General features: G+C 33.4%; 2 protein-coding genes and 1 long non-coding RNA gene across 5 annotated transcripts; 2 read left to right on the top strand and 1 right to left on the bottom strand.

Moving 5' to 3' along the window:
• The first annotated feature begins 395 nt into the window (after window positions 1-395).
• On the top strand, window positions 396-2371 carry LOC118646306. The gene is made up of 3 exons (XR_004963866.1): window positions 396-1412; window positions 1511-1718; window positions 1837-2371. It is a non-coding gene; the product is annotated as an uncharacterized LOC118646306 (long non-coding RNA).
• A 170-nt stretch (window positions 2372-2541) lies between these two features.
• LOC118646215 (putative nuclease HARBI1) lies at window positions 2542-4775 on the top strand. 2 transcript variants are annotated; one of them, XM_036288617.1, is made up of 4 exons: window positions 2542-3616; window positions 3722-4016; window positions 4095-4306; window positions 4380-4775. In XM_036288617.1, exons 2-4 carry the CDS (start codon window positions 3822-3824, stop codon window positions 4666-4668), a joined length of 696 nt encoding a protein of 231 aa, XP_036144510.1. In that variant the 5' UTR covers window positions 2542-3616; window positions 3722-3821; the 3' UTR covers window positions 4669-4775. The 2 variants fall into 2 exon arrangements, with proteins under 2 accessions (XP_036144510.1, XP_036144509.1); XM_036288616.1 differs by having other exon boundaries at window positions 3722-4306.
• Window positions 4776-4865: 90 nt separating this feature from the next.
• LOC118646214 (myb/SANT-like DNA-binding domain-containing protein 3) lies at window positions 4866-8489 on the bottom strand. Of its 2 annotated transcripts, none has more exons than XM_036288615.1 (6): window positions 7942-8489; window positions 7143-7262; window positions 6883-7020; window positions 6709-6792; window positions 5588-5650; window positions 4866-5512 (listed from the first exon to the last, which is right to left on the bottom strand). In XM_036288615.1, the coding sequence occupies exons 1-6, from the start codon at window positions 8114-8116 to the stop codon at window positions 5250-5252; spliced, it is 843 nt and encodes a 280-aa protein (XP_036144508.1). In that variant the 5' UTR covers window positions 8117-8489; the 3' UTR covers window positions 4866-5249. The 2 variants fall into 2 exon arrangements, with proteins under 2 accessions (XP_036144508.1, XP_036144507.1); XM_036288614.1 differs by having other exon boundaries at window positions 7143-7356; window positions 7937-8488.
• Between the last annotated feature and the right edge of the window lie 18486 nt (window positions 8490-26975).

Here is a 26975-nt window from a genome sequence, read left to right as displayed (position 1 = left end):
GCCAAATAGCATTTGAAAGAAGAAGTTTTAAGCTTTAAAACGCTTTTTGGATTTTGTTTCTACGATGATTTTTCGCTGAGTTGCAGCAGTTTGAAAATAGCCTAAATTTTCGGTATACAAAAAGTGTTCCCTATTTTTTTTTTTAGTAGTATATATCGATAAATTTGATATTCTATCCCGATAAAAAGATTTTGCAAACATTGCACAATAATGGCATTAAAGATTGTGTTAAGATGATTCACCATAACGCAACAGTTTTGTCAGAACATAATTCTTAAATAATATTTGTTAAAGATTAGACAAATATTAAAACATAAATATTTTGCAATTACTTCAGCATTTCAAATTATCACATTATAATTTTCAATATTTTCACAATATAATGTAGCAATATTAATGTGCAATATTTACAGCATCTAATCTTCAATATTTAATTCAAAATTAATATCAAAAGGTATTACAATGAATTTAACAAATATCGCTTTCACTAGACATTTAATAAAGAATTCAAAAAAGGCACTTTGTTTGACAGATTAGTTGCGTCCGTTGAAGAGTTAAGTATCTCATTGATAATAATAGTGGTCAGAAACTCTTAAATTATTCCTACATTATAACGCACAAATATTGAAACATACAATATTATACATTCCATGTTTCAATATTTGTGCATCATAATTTAGGAATAATTGGGGAATAATTTGAGTCTTTTGTGTACAATTATATTTCTAAATGTTCTAAACATGTTACGACTGAAATATTTTTTTCAATTATTGCACAATTTATTTCTAAATTTAATTTTGCAAATGTGCTGTTAAGATAATTCGCCATATCGCTATTGTTATGCCAACATATCATTTTAAAATTTAATTGCGCAAACATTTATTAATATTTTATAAAAAGTTAATGTTTCTATATCTATTTTCTCAATTATGCCCTCATAATGACGGATTAATGTGTGTGAATCTTTTACAATTCTCTTGTTATACAATTTTATAAATCTTTTCCTATCGGAGTACATGCTTTCATATTTGTTGACATTTTGACACATACTTTATTGTTCAAACTATAAAATGCAGTTATGATAGGATATCAAACGTGGTGGTCAACGTTGATGATTCGGGGGATATCAATCAACCACTGCCTGGAAACAGCGATGATAACACAGCTTCTTTGAGTCAGTTGTCAATTGACGAATATTTGCCCACAAACGTTTCTGAGAATATCTTCAAGGAAGAAAAAGCTTTTCATACAGCGTGCGCAAAAAGATCCTACTTGGATGGTAAATATTTTAAAGTAAATTACAAACGATCTACATTTGACGGTAATATTGTAGCTGTCTGGAGACATGTGTACCGGCGACAGCTATAACTGGTAGGCTCACAATATCGTCGAACTATACAACGCACTTAAGAGTATGTAAACATGCTATTAATATTAAACAAAACCACTTTACTTACGTGTTACGTGTTAGGTTACCTAAAAGGGATGTAATATTCTTATGAATTTGTAGAGACGACATTCCTCATTGTATGGTCAATACAAGAACTATACAAAAATTAAACGGCAGCGATGGAGTAAAGAGGAACCACCTGCTTGTAAACGAACAACATGTTCGTTCAACCAAGAACAGGTTGATTGGAACATTTTGTACTATGTTCTAGAAAGTGGAGCGCCGTTACAAACTGTGGAGATGCCAGCATTTCGCAGAATGCTTGATGGTAAACACAAATTGATTAGTCCGCAAAAGAGTTTTATAGGATCATTAAATGTATGAATGAATGCATCTACCACTGCAAACTACACAATATGATTTATATGATATACTCAAATTTTTAGGTTTAAAAATAAAAACAGGCGATGCTTCCGTAAAACACATGTCCAGGCGTACAGTCGGCTCGAAAATCGACGCCATATACAAGAAGAATTTGACGAAAATTCGAAACGCGATATCCACAAACAAACATTTTTGCACAACGGCGGACATTTAGACGGCCATGAATCGGCGATTTATTGGCGTTATAGTCCACATTGGGTATTTACATTCTTAATTCTTAATATAAATCCTTTACATCCGGATTCCACGTTGTCCCGTTTTAAGGTAAATCTTGCAGTACACATATTAAATGAGTGTCTATTTCTAACTTTGGTATGTTAAATTTAAAAAAATCAATTTTATCGCTCATAAAAGTTATAGAAACTGTATTCGTCATTCTGCGAATCATTTTTTTTTCATAATGGTTTGCTGCGATTCATAAATAATCAAAATATCGCAATTTAGTCGCTTATTTAACATTGTACCATCGTATATTTGTTGAAGTTGTACATATATTTTGTGTGGTGTGGCAATTATTATTTACAGTATCATACAATTCTAAATTTGTTTCTTATCGAATTGTATCGTACTGTTAAATCCTTGATGAAAACATTGATAAAAATTCGTAAATTTATTCGTAAAATCATTATCGTAAATTTACGATATGATTCTAAAATTGATAGTTTTCTTTTATTCGTCTACTATAATATTTGCCACATCGAGTTCTCTCATCGTTATCTTTTGTCTCTTACACGATATATTCATAAATATTTCTTTATATTTAATCAAAATGATGCAACAATGAAAACAAACTTTTCTAACGGAAAATGCGAGAACGATAGAAAATGATATCATTTCTTTAAATTTGTTATTGATTTAGAGAAGTGATGGATTATAAAATAGAAATCAATTAGATTCTCGTGTTTTTTATTTTAAATAAATCACTGAAAATCTGTCGTAATTAATAATGCAATTAAAGATAGAAGAAACTCGAAGTTTTCTATCGTCATGAAAGAAAACTCTTCGTTGTATTGACAATACGTAATGTTGAACGTTAATCTCTAAGCATAATTCTACTAATCGTAGAAGACGCATTGCGCTTAATGTATTCTTGTTGCACGCGTACTGCACGCGTCGCCCGGCCGCCAGGGGGATCAAACTCCGTGAATTTTAAGGCGACTGAGTTGTAGGCCGGTATTCATAGTCCATTCTTATATTTAGGATTATCTCAAGCACGTTCTTAAGATGCCATCTAGATTCATAGTCATAAACTAAGATTTCCTTAAGCATTGTCTTAAGCTTTACCTTCATGAAGATAATCTTATTCTATTATGATTCATAGTAACTTCTTAAGTCTATCTTAAAACTAGTTAGATTCATAATCAAATAAGGCGGTCTTATTTGAATGGAATAAGACTATATTTAATAGAAAGTAAGGTTAGATTTTCAAGTCAACGTCGTACATGACTTAAGATAATCTTATTTTTGTAAATAGATTATTAAATATAATAAATGGAGTTAATAGGACAAATTAGTGATATTGAAGATATCGAAGATGATTTTGAAAATGTGGAACGTGTACGAATACGAAAACGATACATTCGCGATGGACAAAACCCTTTTGAATTCTACAATAATTTACAATTTAAAAAACGCTATAGATTTGATAAAGATTCCATTCTATATGGTATATTACCAAAAATTGAAGAAGGATTAGCAAAAATTAATAATCGTGGTCTGCCGATTTCACCAGTAATACAATTGTTAATATGTTTAAGATATTATGCAACTGCAAGTTTTCAGGTACGTATGTCTAATACAGAGAAAGAGAATATATTTATTAGTATTCTAAATTTATTAGTAATAATTAATTTAAAATAATAAAATAATTATATTTAATTTTTTCAGCTTCTTCTCGGTGATATAATGACCGTTTCGCAATCAACTACATCAAGAATCGTTTTTCGTAAGCTTATTAATTGCCAGCTTGCTTAAGGAGTATATAAAAATGCCACAGGATCAAGAAATGCGAAATGAAAATCGACGATTATTTAATAATCTTGGAAAGGGAAATGGAGCTATTGGTCTCCCTGGCGTGGATGGTGCTATTGATTGTACCCATGTAAGATTAGTGGATACAAGATTTCAAAATATAAGTGAAATCTATAGAAATAGAAAGGGATATTTTTCACTTAATGTGCAAGTATGCATTATTTTTTGTACTATTTTTTGTTTATTTTTGATAATACATTTTTTTATGAATAATATATGTATTTTACAGACTGTTGTTGGGCCCAGGATGGAATTTTTGGACATTGTACCAGAGTGGCCTGGTAGCGCACATGATAGCCGAATATTTCAAAATTCTTTATTATGCATACGATACATCGAAAATCAGTTAGATGGTGGTATACTTGTTGGTGACAGAGGATATCCATGTTTACCATTTTTAATGACACCAATACCAAATCCTAGAACCGATGAAGAAATGAGGTAAAAAAGCCTTCTCTTTTGAAAAATATTTATAAATAAAAATATTTGTGCATCATAAATCATTATGTTGTAGTTACAACGATATACAATGTAGGACAAGACTAATAGTAGAAAGAACTTACGGCGTATGGAAAAGACGATTTCCTTGCCTATCACGAGGACTAACAACAAAACTTATTACGTCTACAACGATTGTTGTAGCATGTGCTGTATTACACAATATGTCGTTAATTTTTAATGATGTGTTACCGGACGATGATGAACTCTATGATTATGAAGAAGTACCTGTACATGAACCTAATAATAATGCAATAGATGGATTTGCTGCTCGCGAAGCAATGATTACTCGTATGTTTAACTGATGTTATGTATTATATATCTACATATTAATAAAATGGTTACATAAACTAAATATAAAATTCGACAGTTTTATGAGAAAGAAAAAATAAATTTTGTACAATCAAATAAAATGGTAATTATTTTCAGTAAAATATGAAACAATTTTTTACTATTATATCCATCACATTTTATTTATTTATAAGATGAAAACGAAACAAACTGCATTCAACGTAACTTTTATTACAGACAAATAAAATACTCTTGGTTTTTTTAATTTTTTTTTATCGTTAACGGTAGATATGATTTTAATTAAAACTAAAAAAATAATTACATACTAAATATCACATAACATCGCATAGTAGTAGTAATGCACATAATATTACATAACAAGTAATACGTAAAACTAAAATAATAATTCTTTTTGGTAGTACTTTTTGATATAACTTACTACGTATATGTAATAGTAATATTGTATAAAATAAAATATTATTCTTTTTAATAGTATTTACTACATAGTAACAGCAATAATATATAAAACTAAAAAATAATTTTTGTACTTTTTTAAATACTTATTCAAACTTATAAAAATATAAAATAACCGCGTTTATTTATTTTGTTTTTCTTTAAGTAATAATTCCGATAATTCAGCGGCAGCAGTAGCTGCACGAATTTCCAAGGCATACTTTTCTTTGAGATGGTCTATTTCAAGTTTTTGAATTACTTCTTGATGTCGTATATTTAAATTTGCTAATTGCTGCTCTCGATCAATTATAGATTTTATTCGTTTCAGATTCAACAATTTTTCATTATTATTTTCTTCATTTTCCAGTTGTAGTTTCTTTATTTCCTTCTTTGGTGTAAGTACTACTATTTAAAAAAAACATTACAATTATTAGTATTTACATGCAAATATAACGATAAAAATACGATATATTTTCTTACCAATATCATTGATATCCTCTAATATACGTTTCTTTTGTACAGGCACATTTTTCGATGTAGATGCTTTCGAATAAAGAAAATCATACATTTATTAAAATATATATTATAATAACTAATAAAATAAAAATTTAGTATTGAGATTAATATAATAACGATAAATACACTCAGTCGAAAAAAAGAGGTACACCTAAAATTTGTCAAAAAATCACTTCCAACAACGATAACTATGCGAGTAATAAAGATAGGAAGGTTTCTAAAAAAAGAAATTAAAGCTTTAAATGTCTACTTTAAGAATCGATTTATTAAAATTTTGCGTAATAATTTTTTTTTAACGGCGTATGACAAAGCGAGAGCATGCGAAATTGAAAAATATTGATCCGAGTTTGCAACAATCCATAGCGTGAGGCAAGTGTCGCAACTTAATGGGATAAAAAGCATGTGGTAGTACAGAGTCTTCCCTTCAAAATGCTTTTTTATTCGTCTCGATACGATGATTTTTCGCTGAAATATGCGCATTTGAATAAAAAGGCAGTTTTTTTACTTTAAATGCGTATATCTCAGCGAAAAATCATCGTATCGAGACAAGTAGAAAAGCATTTTGAAGGGGAATCTCTGTTCTATTGCATGCTTTTTATCCAATTAAGTTGCGATACTTGCCTCACGCCATGGATCGTTGCAAACTCGGATCAATATTTTTCAATTTCGCATGCTCTCGCTTTGTCATACGCCATTTTTAAAAAAATTATTACGCAAAATTTTAATAAATCGATTCTTAAAGTAGACATTTGAAGCTTTAATTTCTTTTTTTAGAAACCTTCCTACCTTTATTACTCGCGTAGTTATCGTTGTTTGAAGTTTAGTGATTTTTTGACAAATTTTAGGTGTATCGTTTTTTTTTTCGACTAAGTGTATATACAATTACTTGCTTTTCACAACTTCTATGATAAATTTACGAGCAAAAAGATATGCTACTTTATTATAATATTATATTCTTAAACTATTATAAAATTATATTCTTATACTTTTTATTACTAATACAGATTATGAAAAAAGTAAATATATTAATATAAATACATGCGCATGCAATTTTATACAGTAAAAATAGACATTGATAAAATTACCTTTATAGTTACTAAGTATTGCATGTTTGGTATTTAATATATCAGTATTTTCTTTATCAGCTTCATCGATCTCACTGTTTGATTCTATAACATTAAAGTCATTGTCATCAGTTTTAAATATAATTTGCAAATAAATTTGTTAACAGAAAGTATCAATAAAATTAGTCATTATACCTTCTGTATCACGTACAATAATTAAATTCTCATTAGTGACTTCTTTAAAATTGTCATCAACAGATGATTCATTTTCTACATATTTAGTTAATAATTCCTCAGGAATGCAATCGTCATTTAAGATTCTCTGTTGTCGTTCTAAAACAATATATTATTCGTTGGTTCTACATCATTTAAGATTCTCTATTATCGTTTTAAAACAATATATTATTCGCTATTATCTTTTGATGATTATATTAATAAAATAAAGATGTAATTACCTTGTATTACTTCATCTGATAAATTTGATGAAAATAATGTCGGTGCCGTTGTCATCAAATTGGGTGCTATTGCAGCAATATCAGGGTCAATTTCAGCAGATGTAGGTTCAGGCCCACCACCTGTTGACAGACGAGCTTGTTTTTCATGCGTAAGAGCATCTCTCTGTGTTGATTTTAGATTACTCCACAATTTTTTAAGTTGTTGACTACTTCTCTGTAATAATTTATTACATTATTAAATGTAAAAAAATAAAGTATTTATAATGAGTGGCCTTCACTTGGACACAATGCAAATGAACACGTTGCAAATAGACCAAATAAACTGTCCATTTGAACCGTGTACATTATTTTGTATCTATTTGCAACGTGTCCATCTGCACTGTGTCCAATTGTATTGTGTCCAAGTAAGCCACTCCCATTCATAATATCGTCGGCTAAATTATAAAACCTTCTAACTCCATTTTTGGGCAAAATTGAGATATTATGTGCATATTGATGTACATTGATTAGAAGGCTTTCTAATTTAGTCTACGATATAGCTTAATATGAGACCTTGCGACAATAAAGAAAATATTAAGAATAAAAATTTAATAATAAATATTAGGGGAAAAAAAGATCTTTCTCTTCCTCTCTTGCCTTAATATTTAATATTTAATTTCTATTCCTGATTTTCTCTGTTATACGCCCGGTCTGACATTGTCTTAACCTTAAATGTCATATATTTTTCCCAAATATAACTGACATTTCTATTTTACACAATTAATAGCTAATTAAAAAATTATTCAAATTCTTACCTTACTTGTAATAATAGACGATAAATTGTATGAATCACAAATCTGGTTCCATGCTTCTTCTTTGTCTTTTAAGGTTGTGGCATCACTTTTTTTTCTTTCGATAATGTGCGAATATTTTACCAAAATTCGTAAAAAAAATTTTTTTTCTGCATCAGTATAATGTTTCTTATTACTTGCCATTTTTCAAATAATAATTTTTAAATATGTAATAATGCGGCGCCAGAAAGAAATCCACCAAAATTTAATACATTAATAATAAAAACGTGTAGACGTGAACTTGCAGAATTCTTTCTAATTTAAACACAACACTTCATTGGCTGATACATCAGAAAAATCCCGAAGATTACCGAAAGTAAAATAAGATCATCTTAAGCGTTAACTTCAGTAAGAAAATCTTAAGCAAAAGAAAGTGTCAATTTCTTTATAAAGATCGTCTTATTTTAAAACTATGAATACATAATGTCTTAAGTCGAGCTTTTACAAACAAGATGGTCTTAATCAAGAAAATCTTAAGAGAATGCTTGAGTCTGGACTATGAATACCGGCCGTAGTTATTGGGTGGATGTTCCAGGCGGCAGCACAATCTGCTTTCCCCTCACGTCTTTCCCCGTTCTGTCCATAAACTTAACCGCGTAAACTTAGCTTGTTTAGTTTCTCAATTGTTTTTGGACATTATGTACGCAGCATCACGCTGAATTACGTGGTGTATTACGGTGTTACGGTGTTGCTATTATAATCCGATTTAGAATATTTATCAGTTTTTATTAATAATTAATTAGAGTGCGAACACTGTGATTGTGTATAAAATTTATGCTTAATATAGTAATTGACGTGCTGTGTGATCGATTCTTAGCTAAGTGCTTTTTCAAATCACCATGGTTTATAAATGTTGCGTGCCCAAGTGCACATCAAATAAACAAATTCCGTTGGATGTATTTCCGAAAGATGAACGAAGAAGAAAAAGCTGGTTGATAGCAATCCAGAGAACAGATTTAATTAGTAAGTTTATAAACATAATTAACAAAATTATTGAAAAAGTTTAATGTATTTATGCTTCTTCACATTTTCTTCGAACACACACACGCACTTACGCATGCACCCACGCACGCACACACACACACACACACACGCGCGCGCGAGGAGGGGCAGAGGGTTGGGATAAAAAGGAAATTAAAAAATAAAATTGTTCAACACTATTGTGATTTTTTTTCATTGAGAAATAATATTAAGTTAATAAATATAAAATTAAAAGTACGAAATATGTAAAATGTATGTATATATATATATATATATATATATATATCATCAGATATATTTAATCAAAAAGTAATTATTTAGTAAATTCACAAAAAAAATTAGTGCCAATCTTTAAACAACGTTCATGATTTTTTACTGATTTTTATTATATGGCTCATATCCCGATGTCCAGACTTACAGCTCGACAATGATTTGTTCTGTGTGGGAAAGGGTTGGCTATTACATTTTTATAACCACATAATAAACCACGCATGTTATTACTTACCAATTTAGCATACTATTTTACAGCAATTGATTATTAGGTTGATAATTTATGTATTCAATGTATATAAATTAATGTATATAATTTTTATTTTTTTTACAGATGCACCAAAAGAGAGATTGGATAAATTAAGAATTTGCACTTTGCATTTTTCTAATGATCTGATTTGCGATTATACAAAACGACGAGTTTTAAAAGAATTTGCAATTCCTAATGTTAATATATTAGTAGAAACATATGAACAACCATGTTGTAGTAATGAAAATCCAAAAGAATTAGTAATTTATAGTAATAATAGAACAATAGAAATAGATGAAGAGTTATATAACGATAAAAATCCAAATATAACAGAAAATGTTCAGTGCAAATCTAATTTAATGCCAACTCATAATGCAGAAGCAGTAAAAAAAGAAACACAAAGACAAAAAAGTTTTAACACAACGTATCAAAATACTGTGAAAAAAAAAATAGAAAACTGCAGAAACATTTATATAAGAAAAAAAAATGTATTGAGCTGCAGCGTAAAAAAATTAAGAAATTACGTCAGAAAAATAAATGGGAAAAATTAACATTGGATTTAACAAATACACAAAACATTTTTATGGAAATGATAATAAAAAATTTACATTGTGCACCAGAGGTATGTTGCTTATATATTTTTTTATTATTCTCAATATTTTTTTAAATTCAACGTTCTTATTATTCTGAATCGTTATTCTTAATATTAATATTTATATTATTATATAAATATTTTATACAATTTAACAAAATATTTTTTAAATTTATTCAACATTTTTTTATTATAAAAAATACATAAAATATTTGTGATCTTTTGTACTTAAAACTTTACTTTTTTAACACACATATATATAATTAGTAACTATAGTTACATAGTTACTAATTTTAATTTAATTTTCTGAAAATTAACGATTTAATTTTTGATTTTAACTTGTTATTTTTAAAATATATAAAAATGTTAACTTACTGCATTTTTTAAAATAAAGACTTGATCTACGTAAAAAATTATTTAACAAAAATTTTTTTGTGAAAAACTAATTTTTTATTATATGTATTGTAACCGCCGCTCGCGAGCGACGGCCAACTTCGCCTCCGTCCCTGGTCGCGGCCCTGAGCCGCCCGGGTGTCGGGGCGACGATCTTCGCGAGGTTTCCCGACGCAACGCTAAGTTGGGCGCCAGGTACGTTAAGCGTACCACTCTGTGTGCACCAACTCGCAACAAATGCTACGATACTGGAATCTCGGGAAAGACGGGCGCACGCTAGGCGACCGGGGCATTAGCGGCTCCGAGATCCAGCTGCTCAGCCTTCAAATGGCAGAGGGGGAGGTTCGGTGCGGGCGGATGGAATCGGGAAGGCGAGAGAATTACGTACACGACACAAATGTAACAGAAAAAGTAACAGTTGTATTTGACCGTAAGAATTACAGTAGAGGACGACTCTGCGGAGCGGTGGTGGCTCGCGCGCGTTACCAGCTGGCGTCCGCTGGGTATCAAATAGTGCGAGAACGGTATATTGAACGAGCGGGTTATGATGCGTACGCGGGAACTCTCCGCCTTGTCTTACGCTTAACCCGGCGTCGTTGGAGGACGCCGACTCCCGCCAGGGTGACCTCGCCAAGGGCGAACGGGACGGATCGCAACTCCGAGCCCGCGCGACACGCGACGGACTCGTGTTCTCCCGTGCTCCAACGATTCTCGCGAAGGATAAGCGCGACAATTATTAGTTATTCGCCAGTCCGGCGGTATGAAACGATTGCGTCGATAATAATCAGAGTACATTCACCGAAGGGCTCGCAGTAGCAGTGCGATCGACCAAATTATACAACAGTAACAACTAAAATTTTCCACGACGCGACAAGATACCGCGCGGGAGTAACCCGCGACACGACGACCGGACGAAACGACAAGTGACTCGGCTGCGGATCGGGACGCACACGCAACGCGAAACTATCATGAAGTACACAGCGCGTAGCGAAATCACGCGGACGGGCGTGATCGGGCGAGACGACGATGCTCCGCTGAATCCGCGAGCTCGTGATTCCAATGAAAATGCCGAAAGATATTGCGATAAGTACGCGATTTCCTCGCGGCTCGCCCAACCCGCGAAATCGGTGGCTTTACAGTTTGTGTGACGCTCGTCTCACCACTTCGCCTCTCCTCTGCTGGCCTCCTCCGGGTCGGGATGACTCTCGTCCCTGCGTCCTTCCTCACAGCTCGGCTCGGGATTGTGGGACGCACGCACAGTTTTTAACTCTACTTCCGCAGCACGAGTGAGGGATCCTGGATCTCGCGGGGGCCGCTCGGCGGCGCGCCCCACCTTGCCTCCGGCGTTCCCGGCCCTTATTGGTTGATTTCGCGAAAATCGATTTTCGCGCAGAGCGCGGTGCCCACGCTGTCGCCGGCTAACCGATCCACGCACGGCGGTCGATGATTGTGGGCCCCGGGCACGGGAATCCTGGCGCTTTCTCGCGCGCCCGACTCTTTTCTCCTCGCCCGGCGTATCCTCCGCCATCGGGGCGTCATTTCCTCCTCGACGGGGCGTCGGCGTATCTTAAGTTGTCGTGATTCTTCCGCCGGACTTCCCGCGGTATCGGGTCTGCAATCGCCCCGTCGGGATGTCGGCATCGATATGTTCACATACTGAACTGTGAGATTGCAGTATATCAATCGTTGATAGAAATGGACACAAGACAAATATAAAAATATATGATCAAATTTTTAGTTTTTAGTAGATTTGAGGTCGACTGTTCTTCTTAGTAAACTTACCTATCGGGTAAATATATATATTTGTCTTTATTTATTTAAGAAAAGAAATAAAGATAGACATATGCTTACCTGGTAGGTAAGTTTACCAAAAAATTGGAACAACCAGCCCTTAATATGAATTAAAAGATATTATCTTGTAATAATTTTTATTTAAAGAAAAGCTTTGTTTGGAATATAAAAATTATAAAAGTATGATAGTTGTATTTGCATGTATTAACTTTACTGTTTTGTTTATAATTATATTGAATATTTTCCAGGGACAACGATATAATGCAAAACAAAAAACATTTGCATTAACTTTATATAAGACAATGGGGAAGCATGCTTATACTTTTTTAAGAACAATTTTTAAACAAATTCCATCCATACAAACTTTGCAATTGGTGTTACACAAAATACCTTTGATCCCTGGATTTAACCCTTTTATTCAGAGACATTTAAAAAGTATAGCTCCAAAAATGTCAATAAAGGAGAAAGTGTGTATTCTTATGTGGGACGAGGTATCTATTCAACCCAAACTTACTTATGATCGCCGAAAGGATATCATATGTGGCTTTGAGGATTGGGGTAACAACCGTACGCAAAAATTCGCTGATCATGCTTTATTTTTTATGTTACGAGGATTATATTCGGGGTGGAAAATGCCTATTTCATTTAGTTTTTGTAATAAGCAGACAAATACCGCGCAATTAATTAGATGTATCAAAGAACATGTATTAAAATTAAAACAAGCAGGCTTCCACATTGTCGCTAGTGTCTGTGATCAAGGATCTTCAAATGTTGCAGCAATAAAAGAACTAATATTATTTAGTAACAAAAAGCGAAAATCGGAGAATAGACCGGAGCGTAAGTAAATGCACGCACACACACGCACGCACGTACGCACGCACCATACATTACATTTCTGTTAAGGTTTATATTTACTTATGTTTATTGTTAGGTGAAACATTTGAAATAGCAGGTAATGAAATTATTCCGTTGTATGACCCACCACATCTTATAAAAGGTATTAGGAATAATTTCCTAACAAAAGACTTGGCCATGAAAGTGAGAAATAATAATGTAGAAAAAATTGCATCATGGAATATAATAAAAACCGCATGTATTATGGACAAAACATTACATGTAACTCGTCCCCATTTAAGAAAAATAACACCCGAACATATAATTGAAATTAAAAAGATGCGTGTCAAGCATGCCGTACAAGTTCTGAGTGGTACAATGGCTAGCGTTATTGAAATGTTTACAAGATCAAAATGTAAGTATTTTTTATAATAAATTACACATCAAAAAAATAAAATGTAACTACAAAAATATTTATTACTTTTTTACAAATAATATTTATATAAATAATATACGTGTGTGTGTGTGTGTGTGTGTGTGTGCGCGCGCGCGCGCGTGTGTGTGTGTGTGTGTGTGTGTGTGTGTGTGTGTGTGTGTGTGTTATGTTACAGTAACTGTACGTGTAGATAATGAAGACATTTACATAAAAGACGAAGAAGGATTAGCAACGTTAGAGGCCGTCGATTTTTTTAATAATCTTTTTGACTCTGTTAATGGTGATAATAAAAATAACAATAATGAACTGCGATGCTCAGTGACTAAAAATAGTAAACACCATGCGTTCTGGGTGAATGCGAAAAATAAATTATATAATATGGCATACGTAGACAAAATATCACGCGTAATTATTAAATCAGTACCGTCTTTAACAAACTGGTTATTTACAATTAATGGTTTTGAAAAACTTTGGAAAGTACTTCATGGTGAATATAATTTTCATAAGTTAAATACACGTTATTGCAATCAAGATCCATTAGAAAATTTTTTCGGACAAGTTAGAAGCCATGCTGTACGTAATGTTAATCCGACACCTAAACAATTTGAAGAATCGTTTCTTACTTTACTAGTTAATAATATGAAATCAATTTCTTTAACACGTGGTAATTGTGAAATATCTGATAGTGATATATTGTCTACATTAGAAAAATATTTGGAAGATAAATATAATATTTGTAATATATTTAATAATGAAGAGTCAGAATTAATTTCAGATATAAATGTACCCGATGACATTATTATTGCATCGTCATTAGATAATCGAGAAGAAATTATACGATTAATTTTGAAAGAAGTTAACTTTTGTGCCGAATGTGAAAATAATTTAACAACTAATAAATCTCCAGTTTGTATGAGACAAATAATATGTTTAGTTAATAAGTTATTAAAAACAAAAGGTCATCAACGAAATATTTTAAAAATTATATTAAATTTTTCTGAAACGTGGACTTTGAATATAGATGAGTGTGTTAAACATCATAATAATATTAAAAAAATTATAATCCGTGTAATTGCATTAAAAACTATTGTAGTGTGGTGTGATAAAAAGAATAAATTATTAAATAATTTTGATATTGATATTGTACAACATAATGTCTTCAATGACATTTTAGAAAGTAAACGAATTTGTACAAGTTATAAAAATATTACAAACAAAAGGAGAAGCTCGTTTTCAAAATGTAAAAAAATTATAACAAAAAAGCAGCGTATTAATTAATAATTAGTATTGTGAGGAGTGAATTATGAGTGCATGAAATATTTAATATTTGTAAATATGTGTAAATATAATTGTATATATTAATCCCAGATAACACAGAGAGTTCAAAAAGGACTCAATTGTATATCACCAATTATGAATTCTTTTTGAGATGCAAAAAGAATTATTTTTGTAGAAATAATTTTTTTTCATAATTGGTGACATACAATTAAATTCTTTTTGAACTCTCTGTGCTATCTGGGATTATTTTGTTATATTATATATGTGTTAAATGTATTATTTATAACTTATTTATAGTTTATTTCTTTATATATTCTAATTGTAATGTAAATGTACGTATGAATGTGCGTGTGTAAGTGATGGGTTGAGCACATATATGTGTGTTGCATCACATTTTTTAACCACACCAGATTTTTTATATTAATATCTGACAGTCCGCAGTCTGTTTAAAGTGGGACGGAAAAATGTAATGCGTTGCACTTGTATATATATTATGTAAATAAAATAATGTTAAAAAAATAAATAGATGTAAAAAAATAATATACTTATCCAATAAATATTTGCATTAAATATCATATATAAAATTATAAAATTTTATAAACGAAATATATATAAATATTAATTAATGTATGTAATATTTAATATAATTTTGAAAATTAATATTTTTATCAAAAATTAAAAGTAATGTGTATAATTAATACTAAAATATTTTACATAATTACTTAACAATAATCATTTGTAATTCATTACTAATGTTTGAATGATGTTAAACTATATAAAATAGGAGTACATAAAGAAATAATTAAATAATTTTTTTTTAATTATTGAGAAGTTTGAAATATTCAGTTTATTATATAATTCAATTTATATAATATTTAAAGTTTATTATATAATATTCAATTTATCATATAAAATATACGCGCATAATATGCACGTACGCGCGCGCGCGCGCGTGCCACATTTTGAAGTACCGCCAATTTCTCCCACCACTTATTTTAGTTCATATTTCTGAGTGCATGTCATAGGCGGTGCTGAAAGTGTCTCCCACTTCCCCAAGATGGAAGTTCGTACCCTCTGCGCACGAGTCAGCTGGTTGCTATAGAGAAGAGCGTTGTCGACTTGTTGTATTGTTGTTTATGTCGGTTCTCGAATTGTCAAGCACGTGTATCGGAATGCTTTGAATAAATTCCGTTCTTTTAAGAAAGCGTGCTATCTTATTTTGTGCGCACGGGAGTGCGCAATTGTGTACAGAGTTTGTAGAGCTGGCGAGTGCGAGAGCGCGACGCAAGAAGCGCAACACTATTGTGAAATCGTTACACCAACAGGGGTGCATTTTTCTATGTGTTATTACATAGAGTGTAACATATTATGGATAAGTATTTCACGTATTTTAGTAGACACCTTTCTCTCTCTCTCTCTCTGCTCCCCCCCCCCTCTCTCTCTCTCTCTCTCTCTCTCTCTCTCTCTCTCTCTCTCTCATCTTCTCTCTCAGTTCTCCTCCGCTCTCTCTCTCTCTTGCCTCTCTCTCTCTCTCTCCTCTCTCTCTCTGTTCTCTCTCGTCTACTCTCTCTCCTCCTCATCCAAGATCCCCCTCGCCTCCCCCTCTCACCCCCCCTCTCTCTCTCTCTCCCTCTCTCTCTCTCTCTCCCTCTCACTTTCCCTCTCAAGTACTACGTACACAAATACAATAAATATATTTACACTTTTAACAACATTTCCAGTTTGTACTATTCTACTTCCATTTTGTGTAATTTAAATAAAATTTTAACAATGATTATTTTTTCATATTTTTATTATTAAACACGCTCGAAGAACAAAATTAGCGAAAATTATCACTAGAACTGCGATAAATAATCAGCACGATACTTTCTCTCTGAATACCGTGTTTAATGTTAAAAGTGTTAAAGAAATAGTAATCTTGTGTCACGTTCTGATTTTATGTCCGTTTTGGGTCAATACATTTAAGTAATTTACCCAGGGATGGACAAGTTTGTGAGAAATATTAATCTTCACCGAAAAGATAGCGAATTTTATAAGTTTGATATCGAGGATTTTTTTTCTTTATATTTTTAAAATGAGGAAAGTTAATTTCAAAATCAATCTTAATGAGTTTATATTTGTTTTGTTCTTTAGGCTTTTGGGAAGGTTGAATCAAGAGTTTATCTAATTCATAAATAAATTTCAGAGGCTCGCAATTAAAGATTATCGCTTGATTAATTGATATCTCAGTCTTTTAATTCTTACGCGCCTATCACCCTTTTTGGACATTTAATATTAGAGTTAGATTAAAATTAATTACACTCTGTTGCCACATCTGAGGAAGAGTCAGGATTCAGGTCTGTTGCCACACAAATGTCAGCGACAGGGCCCGAAAGATCTGCCTCGATGCTCTCGGCAGCGACAGAGTTTAGTTTTGATCCGTTGCCACTCAAAAGGCAGCGACAGAGGTTGAAAGGAAAACTAAATGATCTTGAAGAGTAATTAACTTAATTACCTTTAATTCCAAAATCTACTTCAAAACAACAAACTGAGCCTGAATTCTAGGATTGGTCCGCTAAGGACTTCGATTTAAGATCGCTCAAGTTAAAGATCACGACAATCCCAGACTAAGTGAATAACTGTCGGACTAACCCGAGTAATATCGCAATTGACAATAGACTTAAGACTAGGACTGAAGAAGACTTAGACTTATACAAGGCTGACTAACAGACTAACGCTGAGCATTTGGCTCATTTATTTATACTTAATTTCCCTCTACTTAAGCCGCATTTTTTTCCCTTACGCAAACTTATTTTCTTGTGGAAAAGGAAGGTTTAGTCTCAGGGTGTAACCCTAGGCTCAATCGATCTTGATTCCGATATCGACCTGCACTTGATAATACCAGCAACCGAATAAGAAATCAATACAGCAACCGAATAAGAAATCAATGCTCATGTATTCTATTATTTAAATTCAGTTTTTAAAGTAATTATTACAATTTTAGTTTAAATGTTCCCGCATACGTTACACTTGTTTAAAAAATTTTTTATGACACATAATAAAACTTAAATAGTATTGATTGGAACTGTTGTTAAAAATGCTGTTTATTGTATTTCTGTAAATACTTCAGAGGAAAAGATATTCTGCTAAATTCGCAAAATACATCTTTTTATTTTTGTTTTTTTTAAATATAAAAGTTGCAACAATATTCTGCTTTATTTTTAGTATTGCAGAGTCAAAAACGTTCTCAATAAAAGTTGGACCAACTTCGCTAATTCACGAAAACGCTATCGTTTTTGCAGGGATATCCTCTAAGAGCGGCGGCAAATCATTGTCCATTTTTTCTACCACCACGACTTAACAGACTAGCATATGCAAATTTTTTGATCAGTGATTTGCCACCGCTTTTAGAGGATATCCCTCTACACGTACGGACTAATATGATTTTCCAGCATGATGGGGCTCCGGCACATTTCTCCCGACGTGTGCGTGAGATTTTAGACGAACGTTTTCCAGATCGATGGATGGGTCGAGGTGGCCTAATCGCCTGGCCACCACGATTGCCAGATTTAAACGTGCTCGACTACTTTGTTTGGGGCCATATTAAAGCGAAAGTTGAGCATATGCGTGAATATACTGAAGTCGAGGTACGCGAAGCGATATCAGCGGCTTTTAATGCAGTAACGCCAGACATGATACACCGAGCAACACAGCAGATTGTTCGAAGAGCCGAACTGTGCTTAGATGCACAAGGCAAACACTTCGAGCAATTATTACATTAAAATAATGAGAATGGATTAGGCCTACTGGGGAAACCACTAAAAAAAAGCACGCCAAGCTATCTACCTCGGTGGTGGTGCGGAAACGATAGCGTTTTCGTTAATTTGCGAAGTTGGTCCAACTTTTATGAGAACGTTGACTCTGCAATACTAAAAATAAGGCAGAAAATTGTTGCAACTTTTATATTAAAAAAAAAACAAAGATAAAAAGATGTATTTTGCGAATTTAGCAGAAAATCTTTCCTTCTAAAGTATTTACAGAAACACAATAAACAGCATTTTTAATAACAGTTCCAATCAATACTATTTAAGTTTTATTATGTATCATAAAAAAATTTTTTAACGAGATTACTATTTCCTTAACACTTTTAACATTGAACACGATATGACATTCAGAGAGAAAGTATCATGCTGATTGTTTATCGCAGTTCTAGTGATAATGTTCGCTAATTTTGTTCTTCGAACGTGTTTAATAATAAAAATATAAAGAAATAATCATTGTTAAAATTTTATTTAAATTACACAAAATGGAAGTAGAATATAGTACAAACTGGAAATGTTGTTAAAAGTGATAATATATTTATTGTATTTGTGTACGTAGTACTTGAGAGGGAAAGTGAGAGGGGGGAGAGAGAGAGAGAGAGAAAGAGAGAAAAAGAGAAAGGTGTCTACTAAAATGGGTAAAATACTTATCCATAATATAATATGTTACACTCTTTGTAATAACACATAGAAAAATGCCCCCCTGTTGGTGTGACGATTTCACAATAGTGTTGCGCTTCTTGCGTCGCGCTCTCACACTCGCTAGCTCTACAAACTCTGTACACAATTGCGCACTCCTGTGCGCACGAAATAGGATAGCACACTTTCTTAAAAGAACAGAATTTATTCAAAGCACTCCGATACACGCGAGTTTGACAGCTCGAGAACCGACATAAACAACAATATGACAACGCTCTTCCCCATAGCAACCAGCTGACTCGCGCGGCCTGACTGGCGACGCGTGCAGTACGCGTGCAACAATAGATTAGGCGCGATACGTCTTCTACGATAATTATGCTTAGAGATTAACGTTCAACATCACGTATTGTCAATACAACGAAGGGTTTTCTTTCATGACGATAGAAAACTTCGAGTTTCTTCTATCTTTAATTGCATTATTAATTACGATAGATTTTCAGTGATTTATTTAAAATAGAAACACGAGAATCTAATTGATTTCTATTTTATAATCCATCACTTCTCTAAATCAAAAAGAACAAATTTAAAGAAATAATATTTTCTATCGTTCTCGCATTTTCTGTTAAAAAAGTTTGTTCCATTGTTGCATCATTTTGATTAAATATTAAGAAATATTTATGAATATATCGTTTAAGAGACAAAAGATAACGATAAGAGAACTCGATGTCGCAAATATTATAATAGACGAATAAAAGAAAACTATCAATTTGAGAATCAATTGTGAATTTACGAATTTTTATCAATGTTTTCACCAAGGATTTAAGTACGATACAATTTGATAAGAAATAAATTTAGAATTGTATGATACTGTAAATAAGATATTTAAGAAAAAGGAATAATATATCGTCAATGTACCGAAAACTTTCATTAATTTACTATATTCACAATTACGATAGAAATTAGATTATTTGAAGATTCCATAAGTTTCTATCGCTTTTTCTTTCTCGACTTTCTTAGTCACAGAAATTTATTACGGTTTTAATTTGTCCCTATCTTTGCTAAATAATTTTATCAATTGCGAATGTGCGTAACGACGCGAATCTAGGCACGGTGCGGTGGGATGCGAGAGCGGCGAAGCACAGGCAGCGGCGCCACTTCTTCTTCTTTCCCCCGCCGCTGGCAGCCAATGCTTGACACAGTGGACCGCGCTACGGCTCGAGCGGCTCGGCTGTTCTTATTACGCGCTCTCATTCGCACAATTTGGAAAATTAATATCGCAATTATTTGCAGACCTAACCCAAGACAATATGTGACTTTTATGTTCATCTCGATCCCTTCTACCTTTTTACGAGCATTGACCCACGTGCGTTGGAACACTTTATATAAAATAGGTGTTAGGGGTAGACAGAAAGTAGACTATGTAACATCGGGTTACATAGTGAGGGAGGAATTGCAAAAGGAGAAACTAAGAAGTAAGGCAGTAGTTCGGGAGCTTTGAGAGGTGATTAGAGAAGGAAGAGGAGAGTGGTTTGGCAAGAGAGAATGCTGGGAACAGATAAGAAAAATAGAGGGAAGAGGGGAGAGATAAGTGGGAGGGGAAAAGGAAATTTTTTGAGAACAGGGATGTAGATATGGATAAGGTGAAGAGGGAATAGGAATGGTTTGGCAGGATAATAGATGAAGTTAAGGAAAGGCAAAGAGAAAAAAAATAGGAAAAAATTAGGGAGTCATATTTCAATATATGGTACAGGAGAATAAAAAAGGAGAGAGGTATATCTAGATACCTAAAAAAAGATGGGGAGAAAATAGGTTGAGATGGGTCGCTAGATTCAGCCTTGGATGTGAAATGAGGGAAGGAAGATATTGGGAAGAAAAGGAAAGAAGAATGTGCCAATTGTGTGGAGTGGAGAGAGAATCATGGGAGCATGCAGGATATAGAAGTTTTGCAGGATGTAGAGACAGTAGAGTGTCTTAGGTGAGGAAGTGGAGGGAGAGGATTGGCTGAAAGAATTGGACGAAGGAAATAGGATGAGTGGAAAGTATGGTGTGGAGGCAAGAGAGAAAGAGAAAAGGGATAAGATCTTCCGTATCTTCAAGGTACGACAGAACGCATTAGCAAAATTTTGCGTAGACAATATAAAAGTGATCTTCAAACCACAAAGGAAAACTTTCCAGTTACCTTCTAATCTAAAGGATCAAAGACCACGCTGAGAATCACCAGATATATACAAATTTCCTGCTCTTGCGGAAAAGTGTACGTCAGGAGAAGTCAGGAGGAAGATTAGTATACGAATCAAAGAACATCAACGGTATACCAAATACAGCTTTTTACAAATACATACTTTTCTTAATCAGCCTTAGCCCAACACTGGATGGAGACTGGACACTCCGTGCAATACGAAAAAGCTACAATGTTAGTTTCTTCTCAAGGTTACTTTGCCAGGAAACGTAAAAGTCTAAAGAAATTTTGAAACCCGATAACCTTAACCGTGATAAAGGTTATCAGATAAGTCTGATTTGACACAATGTTCTTCCCGTTTTTTAATTAATCGATTAAAAACATTTTCGAACAGCACATATTAATTGGCAAATAATAAGCCAATATTGTATTAAGATTGGCCAACAGTTAATCAGTGGTAGGCCAATGGACTGTGCTACTATTGGACGAATAACTCCGTCTTCCTCTTATCCCTATTCTTACCAGCAAGACAACAGGTATATAAGGACGATTACAATCCAAGAAAGCTCAGTATCGGAGCTCCTAATCCTGATGATGCAAACTGCAACGTTTGCGAAATATCGGCACAACGCTGAACCAGGATGCGGCATGTATCCGGAAGCCCTTTCTGTGGGAAGCAATGTCAATGACCGTGAAAGATTAAAGTCTAAAATATTTTAATAGAATAAGTCCCAGATGCGCCCAGTAATATACGAACACAGCAGGCTGAGTGAAACGGACACAATAACAAACGGACACAGTGCGAAATGGACACAGTAACAAACGGACACAGTACGAAACCGACACGGTACGAAACGGACACAGTACGAAACGGACACCGTATGAAACGGACACAGTACGAAACGGATGTAGTCGCAAACTTATGTTGTGCCGAGAATGCTTTGCGCGCGCGCGCACACACACACATATACGGGGGGTGCAAGGGGATCCTTTAGTCCTCCTTCCGCACCTATTCCGTTGGCAGGAGTGCCCTGGAAAGTCGCAAACCCATGTGGTAAGTCCGTTTGTTACTGTGTCCGTTTGTTATTGTGTCCGTTTCGCACTGTGTCCGTTTCGTACTGTGTCCGTTTCAATCAGCCTGCTGTGTCCGTTTATTTTTGTGCGCATCTGGGACGCTCCCTTTAAATAACATCTAATAAACGTTTTTAAAATAATATTAAAATAATATTATTGAGTAACATTTTAAAAATATTTATGAAACATTAAGTAATAATATTAAAAATATTTCTCTAAAATTAACATTTCAAAGACATTGATCAATGTTTTTTGCTCACTGGGTTCTATATTGTTTAGAGCTCGAGCTCTAAACACGAGTTTTCGCTGCTTCATCTCGCGCATCGTCAACGTGCTGTGTCAACGGCTTTCGGTGATGAGTGAACGGTAACACAGCGATCACTCGCTTCTGGCATAAACCGAGACTTTGTGAGTGTCGTCCACTCCGTGCGTGTCATCCGAGGACCGCATGATTTTCCGCGTTTAGGAATCGCACTATGTTTCGGCGCCATCACCGATCTTCAGTCTTGCGCCTGCTCTTGCCCGCCAAGCAACACACATTTTTCTTTCGGCTTTTCGCCTTCTCTAAAACTCTAACACATCCACTACTTGACGGTATTTCTCATCTCAAGTATCAAACTCAAACTCAACTCATTTTGAATTTAAGATTTCCTTCTTTTGTATTGTAGATTTGTCGCAGATCGCGAGTGCAATGTGCTTGGTGTTAATTTTCTGGGAAGCGACATTTGATCTCGTGTTCGCGATCGAACGTCTGCCTCGCGATCAATCCTTCCGTCTCGTTCGCGCTCAAGATTTCCGTCGCGACGATGATAGGCAGGAACCGAGCGTTCGACTAGAAGATTTCCGGCTATCCGAAACAATCTGTCGCTCCCGAGCGTTATCGCGATTCGTGACCCGGTCACTATAGCACTACTGTACATTGACATTTTTTGTGTGTGTTATTACCAATAAAAAGAGTGATTGTTAATTAAACGAAACAACTTCTGAGTGGTTTACATTTTGTGCTTATCCTTTCCTCCAGCGAGTCCTCGGATTCGCGCAACAAGCCCTCTATGCTCAACTTTGAGCGGTTCCGGCATTCAGCGCGAGCTTACGCCGTCGGCAACGCTCTCGCGCGCACATATATATAATAATAGATTTTATGAAACACATTTTAAAGAAGTACTTTATAATATTTTATAAAATCTACTCATTATATAAAATTTCGGTGATTGTGGAACAACCTATGTAATTGTAATAAGATTTGGCAATGAGATAAGTACTCGTGAGACACGTTTGGACACATTGAGATTACGTCGAGAAATGATAGTCACTTTTATATTAGTAAACTCAACTCTTTTTCTGTCAATTTTAACAAATAGATGCTATCACTGATAATAAGAAGCATATGAGTAGCCTTCACTTGGACATAGTACAAATGGACACAGTACAGATGGACACATTGCAAATGGACACAAAATAACGTACACCGTACATTTCTACATCGTAACTGAGGCCACACACACACACACACACACACGCGCGCGGAGGGGCTTTGCCCCCTCCCCCCTCTTCCCGCACCCATCCCGTCGGTAGAGGTGCCCGAAAAGTCGCAACCCATGTGGTAAGTTTGTTGGTTACTGTATCCGTTTGGTCTGTGCGCATTTGGTCCGTGCGCATTTGGTCCGTGTGCATCTGGTCCGTGCGCATTTGATCTGTGTCCGTTTCACTCAGCCTTCTGTGTCCGTTTATTACTGTGCGCATCTAGGACGCTCCCATCCAATTGCACTGTATCCAAGTGAGCCACTTCCAAACATATTTGTTGTGTAAAACTAAAAGTACGTACACATTGTGTTTCTTTTACACTTTTTTTTAGTTATTCTAATAATTTAACACTTTACTTGAATTAACATAACAGCAATATGTTAAAGTAATAAGCAAATACATATGTTAAATTTTAATCAGAATATTTTTTAACACAAAAACACAAATCCTTTAATTGTGTAATATATCGCCCATGCTAGTTAACTGCTCAACATCTCCTTTCTATGGCTTGTAATCACACTTTATTCAAACTGTGTGCTTCTGAATCTAAAATTTTAGAGGTAAGTTTTTGCTCTGTGTAACTACCCAGACGTCTTTTTTAAGTTGTCTTTTATGTAAGACTAAAAGATGACTATAAGACATCTTTTATAGTATTGTTGAAAAGGCAACTCAAAAAAGACGTCTTTTCGTCGACTTTTTATAGTTGTCTTTTTGGCAAAGCAAAAAAATGGACTAAAAGATATCTTTTTGCTCCAGTTGGCGAATGCAATACGTCACGTGCGGACTTGCCCGCTAGTTAGTGTGCGGTGCCGTCGATGGCGGCTTAACTCTCTCGGAAGCAAAGTGCAGCCGATCGGCTACATAAAGACCATCTGCAGCGTGGTTAAGGCAAGTAAAAATTAGCTTCTTGTTTCTGTCCGATGTGGAAGAGGACTGCCACACAATACTTTTATGACTTACTTATTTTAATTGAGTGAATGATTTACTACAAGAAAAGTGAATCGTTCACTCCAGTCGAATAAAGAGTTCACTTATCGAGCCAAAAATTCATTCTTATAAGAACTCAGACAGCAGACTCCTTCTAATATGTTCATAAAGAGCTCAAATATTTGATCTCTTAATGATTTGTATTAAATGAATTCAAAATGTTATCTAAAAATATTACTTTTCTAAGCTCTTGAACACTAAATTATAAGTAGCTTTTTATGAGTTTCCATGTATGATTCTGTATAATTCATAGAGTCGTCAGAAAAATATCATTTTGATATCGAAATTTTCATGATTATTATATCGATGATCGAATGGAATATATGCAGTATATTATCGATATATGAAAAGTATTTATTAATTTTAATAAAAATATATAAGGATGATATGAATATAAGTTGTATGTGTTCTACAAAAAATTTTAGAGGAACGACATTAAGGTTTATTTGTCTTAATTAAAGTGGCTACACTTACCCAGATAGCCAAGCGAGATTAAACATATCGGGCAAATTAATGCACTGCATGTATGTTGTGAACTTGCCCACAATTTGCTGTCATTGTAATTTAACGTGGAACGAAGTTAACATCAGGAGAGCAAATAACCTTCATGAATTTATAAAATTATAAGTGCATGCATTGAGGAATAATAAACTTGTCACATTGACAGCAATTGTGCATGCATGTTGACAACTTGCCGTCAGTTTGTTGAATTCTAATGTAGAATTTTATATGATGTCAGAACAACAGACAGTTTGCGGAAACACCTTGGCTTTAGTTTGATAAAATTAATAGGGAATAAGTGACAGCAAAATAACAACACGTTGCCTTTCTTTGGCTATCTGGTACAAGGGAACGGACAGAACTGTCCCTCACCGATTTTAATGAACTTTGGATATGTTGTAGAACATAAAAAAATATTAGACCCATATTTTTTTTATCTGCGTATCTCGACGTTTAGGGGTTAAAACCACCCCTCGAAAATAACGCATTTTTTCGTTTTTTGCGAATATCTTTGAAAATATAAGGTTTATGAAAAAATGTTCTATACGAAAGTTTTATGGTATTTTATACTCTTTACAATAGTATATTTATATTTTTTATAAATTTCAAATTTTTTAATTTATCCCACCTCCACCCCTTTTTTTCAACATTTTAAAAATTTTGTAAGGACAAAAATTAAAGAGCATTAAAAGCCGAATCCACCCACATATAATAACATGGGTTCCATCATTCTCAATTATTAGCAAAACGAGATAGTAATCTCGCGCTATAGATGCCGCACTAGAAGTAGTGTTGCGTTATTTCTTTAGTCGCGTCACACTCAATAACTGCCTCTTCTGCGTATATTTTTATATTAAAACATAAAAATGGATTAATCTTAATTATATAATACGCAACGTATTACACGATATAAAGCATAAATGCATATATACACGTATATATATATATATATACGTATATATATATATATATATATATATATATATATATATATATACACGTATATATATACGTATATATATATTTTGTATATATATATACAAAAGTAGCATATATATACGTATGTGCCTACGTACATTTTTACTGTTACAAAGGCGAATATAAATTAATATGAAGCAAAATATTTTTTAACATTTAAAACTGCAAATACAATATAACAAAATATATAATATCAAGAGAAAAATATAAAATATAAACTGCAATTACTATTTGCATAATTATATTATTTACACTATATGCACGTAACACGCTCTGATAATAAAGATAATATAATATATAATTTAATAAGTTTGAAATATTAATTAAAAAATATTATTAAATAAAAATGAAAGAATGAATAAAGGAAAAGTGAAAAGAGGTTGAAATAATTGTTACAAATAAAATTTTATATCAATATATAATTTTTATTAAGCAGAAATAAAAAAATACCAATATTTATTGCATGGGTAAGGAAAACTGCTAAAATCTTACCAAA

This window comes from Monomorium pharaonis, chromosome 6 (genome assembly GCF_013373865.1).
Source record: "Monomorium pharaonis isolate MP-MQ-018 chromosome 6, ASM1337386v2, whole genome shotgun sequence".
Taxonomy (NCBI): domain Eukaryota; kingdom Metazoa; phylum Arthropoda; class Insecta; order Hymenoptera; family Formicidae; genus Monomorium; species Monomorium pharaonis.
The sequence above is the reverse complement of the archived record's forward strand: the minus strand, read 5'-3'. Positions and strand labels throughout refer to the sequence as shown.